This window comes from Eurosta solidaginis, chromosome 1 (assembly GCF_040869045.1).
Source record: "Eurosta solidaginis isolate ZX-2024a chromosome 1, ASM4086904v1, whole genome shotgun sequence".
Taxonomy (NCBI): Eukaryota; Metazoa; Arthropoda; class Insecta; order Diptera; family Tephritidae; genus Eurosta; species Eurosta solidaginis.
This window is the reverse complement of record NC_090319.1, coordinates 92113652-92121308: the sequence shown is the minus strand read 5'-3', so window position 1 is coordinate 92121308 and position 7657 is coordinate 92113652. Positions and strand designations below refer to the sequence as shown.

At 42.2% G+C, this 7657-nt stretch overlaps 1 protein-coding gene across 1 annotated transcript; it reads left to right on the top strand.

Annotated features, from left to right (window-relative positions):
- The first annotated feature begins 1254 nt into the window (after window positions 1–1254).
- Window positions 1255–4699, top strand: Son (Son RNA binding protein). The gene is made up of 2 exons (XM_067759116.1): window positions 1255–3718; window positions 3776–4699. Exons 1-2 carry the CDS (start codon window positions 1442–1444, stop codon window positions 4424–4426), a joined length of 2928 nt encoding a protein of 975 aa, XP_067615217.1. The 5' UTR covers window positions 1255–1441; the 3' UTR covers window positions 4427–4699.
- The last annotated feature ends 2958 nt before the right edge of the window (window positions 4700–7657 follow it).

The window sequence follows — 7657 nt, the reverse complement described above, 5'->3', positions numbered from 1 at the left end:
CTACACTCGCCAATGGATTCGGAGTCTCTATCTTCTCCTCCAATTTAGTCGCTGGCTCTTCCACATCAGGATAAAAGGCACATCAATTCCTTCCAACTCCATTACCTCTCGTAGCCGTACTTGAAGTTGGATCTTATTGCCGGTTGTATTCAATCCACGGCTCTCCAACTCCTTCTTCAGTTGCTGGATTATCAATTCACTCAACTTTGCCATGTCCAAGTTGTATCCGCAATCTTCGGAATTTATTCAACAATTCATCATCTGACACCAATTGTAACGAATTTACTGCAAATCCTCTTATTTGCAACCTTCTGCTAAGTTCGAATCACTACTGTTGCTGTCTTTTATACTCTTTGATTTCCTCGTTGCATCTTCCATGCGCTTCTGTTCTAGAATCTACTAGTTGGTTATCCTTGCCGCTCATGGCGGAAACATGCAAGGTGATAGCACTGTTACATACATACAAACATAATTCAAAGCTGCATGTACTTTGTTGTTGTAAATCGATGAACTAATGTCAAAGAGAATAAATATATCTATATATATATATATATATTAGGGTGGTTCAAATTTATTGTTGAAAAGGCACAACCTGTTTCTGAATCTATGGATCATGCTGAGTAATATTGTCCATGGGACCATAGGTCTGAAATGAATTTCGAGAATCCCTAATTTTGTTAGAAAATTTTATATCGCAATCCGAATAGCGACTCTGACAAATAAAATACATGAAAATATATGTCAAATTCGGATTCGGATTGGGATATAAAATGTTCTAACAAAATTAGGAAGGCTCGAAATTCATTTCAGACCTATGTTCCCATGGACAATATTACTCAGTATGACCCTTTGGTGTCCTTGGTGTCGGAGTGGTATCCATAGTATTTTTGCGCAGAACACCTTTTTGCGTTGGCGGCCTTTGGCCGCGCTTATAAAGAAGGTAAAAGTCTAGTTGAGGGGTCGACTGCTAATACGTTACCAAAAATATCGAGAGAGGTATCAAAACTTGGCAAAAATATTCGATAGTATTAAGGTGAGCGAGAATTATTTACCCAATAGGTCAGCTCCACCCGCGATTCCACATGTTTCCCGAAAAACCACATACCGCGCATAGAGTTAATTTCGGTACGTCTTGCGATTCACCATGTTTCCCGAAATAGTCGCAAGACCGATAGTGGTAAGTGGCGAGATTCAACTTATTGACGGCAAAATGCAACTCTGATACATTACTTATCCACACTTTTACGTTTGACAGTTGGTTTGGTGAAAAAATAAAAAAATTTCGATTTGTGGACTTCGCAAAATTAAATTTGTTGCAGGATTAATATAATAGATATTACTACAATTAATTTAATTCATCTACAACAAATAAGTGTAAGGATTTTTAATGCAGGGTGTTTTATAGAAAGTTCTTGTTTTCAAACAAAAGAGCTTGACGAAAATGCCAGAAGAGAAAAAAAGTTCTGACGAACAGACGGATATTCCGCTAGCGAAAGTCAAAGTAAAACAAGAAAAAATTGATCCGGAGGTAGAGGCGAAAATAAATGCAATCTCCATTACTAATGTTGTCATTAAGCGTGAATCCGATAAGGAAAAGAGAAGTTCACAGTCAAGTAAAACTTCTGGTGATTATATTGTTGGACGACAGGATAGTGACGATGGTGGAGATGACGATAGTAGTGCCGATGATGAAGAAAGCTATGGAAATTCTAAAGGCACCGGAATTCCTCTAGACGAAGATAAGAAATCGATTGAACCAGTAAAATCATCGAATGAGATACTTGCGGAATTGTTCAAAGTTTTCAACGCCGCACCACCTGAAGAACTATTAAATGATGAAAATCTTTTGAAAAAGAAAGGCCGTAAACATAAAAAGCAGAAAAAGGAAAAGGTCAAAATCAAAAAAGAAAAGGAATTGTCTGATGGTGAGGGAAGTGTATCCGATAGTGATGATGAGGGAAAGCATAAACATAAACATAAGCACAAGAAGAAGAAAACGCATAAAGTGAAAGACGAAAAGCATAAAGAGCGGTCTAAGAGTAAGGACAAAAGTAAGAAGGATATAGACAAATCTAAAGAGAGACCAAAAAGTAAAGAGAAATCGTCTGAAAAAAGTAAGGAGAACTCAAGAAAACTATTATCCGATTCAACACAAGATCATCGTCGCGAGAGCAAAGCTCAAAAGCGACATGCTGATCAATATAAGGACGAGCTAAATTTGCCAAAAAAAAGCCGCAGCGAAATCGATTATAATGCCTACTATAGCGGATCGCATGATAAAAGTCGGGAACGTGATAAACAATATGAGAGGGACAAAGAAAAAGAGACACATAGGAGTAAGGATCGTAATAAATCTAAGGAACGTAAACACAATAGTTTTTATAATGGTTATTCTGAATATGAAACTTCTTCATCGAAAACTTTAAAAATAAAACAAGAACCCAAAGACAAAATTAATAAACAAAAAAGCCGGGGTGGACATATATCCGAAGTTTCACTCTCTGATGATGAGGAAGATTATCTGAGAGATCGTCATGGCAAATCAGATTTGAAACGACATCGATTTGGTCATGATAATGGCAATGGCCACCCATACAATAGTTTCTACGCAGGATCAAACCATAGTCGGAGCCGAGATCAAGATGGAGATCGTAACCGCGATCGTGAACGAGAGCGCGACAAAAATTACCACGGAGACGGATATAGTAGAAACAGGCAACGCAGCCGTGGTCGCTCGCGCTCCCGTTCACGTGATTTAGGTATCGATAAGAAGCGACTGCTCGAAATTGCACGTAAAAATGCCATCAGCATGTTTAAACGTGGCAGCTTGCCCGGTTGTGATGGCATGTCAGAGGAACTGAAAGATAAAGTTTTGCTCAAAATGCGTTACGGCGGCAAAACCGTACAGGATCTTACAGATTTTTGTAAGAAGATATCCAACGGCGAAAATCTGTCAGATCTCAGCTCCGACGAAGACTCTGACGTCGATAAAAGTGGTAATACAAAAGCATTTCATCATCCCTTCCAGTTGAAAGAACGCGAACCCATTGTAATGCATATACGCAATTCCAACAAATTACCATTACGGCCATCAACAAGCGAACAAGTGAAAGCTATAACAATGCAATTCCCCGTTTCATCTGGAGAACGGCACCGGATGACTGAGGCGTGGGTGCCGGTGGTGCCGAAGGAGAGTCTACCACCATTGCCTGCATTACCAGCTGCAACGCAGTCGACTAGCATCTTTAAGGCAGATTTAGTCAAGAATGTCTTTGAGAAACCAATACCCGATGAACAACAAGAACCAGCATTCAAACCTGCGCAACCACCTTCAACAGAAGAGAGTAGCATACATACCAACAACACTATACCAACTGAAAGTGCAAGTAATGATGTTCTAGTGCCAGATGCAGCTTTAGCTACAACGGAATCTACAGTACCTACAGAAGCACCAGCGCCCGCAGCTAAACCTTTGATTGATCCAGCCATTGCTAGTAAACCATATTTTGCTATGACACCACCAATTGTAATAGCCACTGCTTCCACACCAGCAGCTCTTTCTGTGCCACCGGCAACTGCTCAACATTCATTCGTGCCTGATGTGCCTGTTCCATCCAGTAGAGAAACACCGAGCATGCTCTTTCCGGAGCAATCTGGTACTGGTATGGATGTATCGAGTATTATATCCAAGCGCTTACTGGCTATGCGCCGTTTACAGGTAAATTTGTTTATTTAAACTCTTTGAATTATATTGATTGCGCAAATATTCTCGCAGGAAAATCCTATGGATCCCGAAGCTATTAAAATGATGTACAACTCCCAAAAAGACATGTCTTCTTGGGCATCATCCAAATATTTACCTGGTCAATTTACCGGCAGTACTGGGGCAAATATACTAACAACTCGTGAATTACATTCTGGACCACAAGCTTGGGCTCGTCGAGATCAACTAATAACCTCACGTCCAGTTAGTGGCGGTATGGGTATGCAATTGTTGCAAAAAATGGGCTGGAAACCGGGTGAAGGATTGGGTCGTGACAAAACTGGCTCAATACAGCCACTGTTGCTTGATGTTAAACTAGATAAACATGGTTTGGTTGCACGTGACGATAATCTCTATAATGGCTATAAGCAAAATAAAAACAAGAAGCCACGCCCACAAAACATAGCGCAACAACAACAAGCCATAACAGAAAAACATCCAGTTTGTCTGCTAAATGAGTTAACATCAAAACGCAAATGGACGCCACCGTTATATACACTTATGAATGAGGCTGGCCCCTCACACAGTAGAATGTTTTTATTTTCTGTTTCAATAAATGGTCAAACCTATACACCAACACAGGGTTCGAATACAAAAAAAGAAGCAAAAGTAATTGCGGCACGTTATTGTCTACAGCAAATGGGTATCCTGCCACCAACGTAGTCTGTATTCTTGAAACAACTTTTGAGTCTTGTAGCCATCTAAGTAGTATTGATTATAATCCAGCTTATTTATTTTATATTAAAATTATTTTAAAAAAATGTTGGATTAACAGATACTTTAAATTTCTTAACATCCTACATTAATGCTTAATTGCATATAATGAAAGTAAGCTGCTGTAAGTTAAAAGAATACTCTAGAAGCTAGTGTTATGATAAAATATGTAAATAAATCAATTAAGTTATTTTTTAAATAAAACTCTGACATACACTCATACTATGTACGTATATAAATAAAACATGAATATGAATGATCCAGCTGAATAGAAAGGCAATATAAAGAAACACGCCTTTTATGAGCACTTAAAATATATGAGTACTTCCCCCTATTATAGCAAAGTCGTACTTGGTGGCTTCATATCTGTGTTGACAAGGAGTGTAGCTTTGGTTTTACCGTCCTCAAAATGCGATTCTACATTCATTATTTTGCATTTTAATCTATTTTACATCTATGTCGGCTTGGATTGTCAAGTTATTGTTGTCGGGTCAGAATACGACGGTTTGTCAACTATTTCCAGAGTGGCTCCCACACAAAATTCATTAATTGATAATTTTCGTTGGCTTCAGTGCACACCATTATCTCTGGCACTCTAACTCGGCAGCTTGTGGTAGGGAATAAGGACTTTCAGAAGAAATATATGCGCACTGAATACAAATGCGCTCACAGGAGTAGTAGAGTATTCTTACAACTCACAAGATATAGGATTCTTACACCTGTATCTGACCTCTCAGCCATACTCCTCTCCTTCGACTGTTCAGATAATGGGTCGGCTTTAAAAAATTTACGGCGCGTTTCTTCGCTGCGCTCCTCGTTCCAACTGATATTCGGACAAAGTGAGCGATGAATTATTCGGCTTCGACATGCTAAAAACTGGAAACTGACACGGACTTGATACGAATTCCCTGCTGAAGAGAATGTGCTTAAAAGCGAATCTCCGATCCAAGATATTTTCAAAAGAGAGACGGAAATATAGATGGAATATAGGAGACCCTACGGGGGTAAGCAACTTAGATTGTTCTAGCGGTTGGCATGTATGTCGTGAGAGGCGAATCCAACCCGCACGCCCAAAGATTCGAGGGATCAGCCACTCCTGATCGACAAATACCGTATCCAGTATATGTAATTAAATCGAGCCCTACCTAGGGGAGATTGGGCTAGGTTAGGTTAGGTTAGGTGGTAGCTGCCCTGATAAGGATAGCTCACTTGGACAACATGAAGGTCCGTTGTGATACCACATACACCAAAAATAACGGTGACTTAGATCTAGCTACTTAGAGAATCGTTGAGTAGAAACGATAAAGCTCCGAATGATACCGATCTCAACTTTGGATATATCCTCGGGAGATCCAAGTGAGTCGCGACCGAAGTACTTTCGCCTAGTTCTGGCAAAAGCTGGGAAATCAAGCATAAAGTGATTTGGTGGTTCCACCTCATCGTCCTCCATACAGCTGCAGCAGGATGGAGTTTCCAGTATATTGAGACGTACCGCATGGATACCCATCGGACAGTGCCCTGTCAAAACCCCAATGACAATTGATAGGTGAGCCTTAGTGAACCCAATTATTTCAGCAGACCTCCTGCCATCCACTTTCGGCCAGAAAGATCTTGCTACCCTGCAAGACGTGGTGTCCACCCAACGTTTGCTGAGCTGACTCGAGGCCCAGATATGGAGGAGCAATCCACAGGTGGTCAGCGGAATCCCGAAATTCCTACAGCCATCTTCATGCGGTTCAGTTGTACCGATGCGGGCTAAGAGATCCGCTTGACAGTTACTCGGGATATCACTATGGCCCGGGACCCAGGTAATCTTAATTGTAAAATAATTCGATGCAATCGCAAGCGAGGTCAGGCACTCCCAGACCACCCTCTATCGCACTGTAGTTGAGCTCAAGGCCTTGATAGCCGCTTGGCTATCAGAGTAGATGTTAAATTCCCTAACCGTAGTTGCACTGGATAGCATTCCATCCACCGCATCCTTAATCGCAGCAACTTCCGCTTGGAATACACTGCAGTGATCAGCCAACTTAAACTTGCGGCTTACATTTAGCTCTTGACAGGTCTCCAGGACAGTTTCTTGTCCAAAACAATCCCCAAATAATTAACCCTATCAGAAAGTACCAACGGTAACCCCCCTCCGCCCCCCTCCCAATCGAGAGAGTTCTGAAATCGGGCATCTTATATCTCCTTGTAAACCAATTCCGTTTTTCCTGGGTTGACCGCCAATCCACATGATTCAGCCCACCTAGCCACAGTATCCAAGCCCTGATGAACATCGCGCAGGGTGCCCAGAAATTTGCCTCTGACTAGGATAGCGAGGCCATCTGCATAGGCAACCACCCCACAACCATTGGTCTCCAGCTCCACAAGAAGCCCGTTGACTACCACAACCCAGAGCAGAGGAGATAGGACACCCCCCTGTGGCGTGCCCCTGCACACCTTCCTCTTAATTATGGCCCCTCCCCACTCCACGACAATTCTGCCGCATAGAAGTTTGTTAATAAATTCAACCAGAGCCGCCTCGACCCCTAAACCCACCAGAGCTCTTTCGATTGCCCCAGTAAGACATTGTTAAAAGCCCCCTCGATGTCTAGAAAGGCACCCAGAGCATACTCTTTGTGTTCTAGGGACTCCTCTATTTGCTTTACAATCGAATGGAGAGCCGTTTCCGTCGATCTGCTCTTGCAGTACGCATGCTGTGAAGCCGGCAGTAACCCCCGAGGTATCCTTTCCCGTAGGTACAGGTCAATCAACTGCTCAAACATCTTAAGAAGAAACGACGAGAGGCTAATTGGCCTGAAATCCTTAGGTGATACATGAGAGCTTCTGCCGGCCTTCCGAATGAAAATAACCCTAACCGTGTGCCAAGACTTCGGGATATAGTTAAGCCTGAGGCAGTTAGTATAGATGATGGCCGACCAGCGGCAGGAAGTCCCCAAAGACTTTTGAAGTTGCGCAGGAATGATTCCATCCGGGCCCGGAGACTTATAGGGCTTGAACGACCCTATAGCCCATGTTATTTGACTTTCCCGTATTGGAATGGCAGGCACTTCTGCAAGACCAACGCCCGCCGACCATGCAGGCGAAGACATCGGGAAAATGATTATCCAGTAGAAGCCTTAGGGACTCCTCGCTACTCATCGACCAGTCCCCACCATCATCTCGCAGATACCCCAG

What these genes read in the sequence shown, in the direction of transcription:
- Son (XM_067759116.1), top strand. Translation starts at nt 1,442, where the DNA reads ATGCCAGAAGAGAAAAAAAGTTCTGACGAACAGACGGATATTCCGCTA. An exon ending in TGGCTATGCGCCGTTTACAG is followed by an intron (nt 3,719 to 3,775) that starts GTAAATTTGTTT and finishes ATATTCTCGCAG; the next exon opens with GAAAATCCTATGGATCCCGA.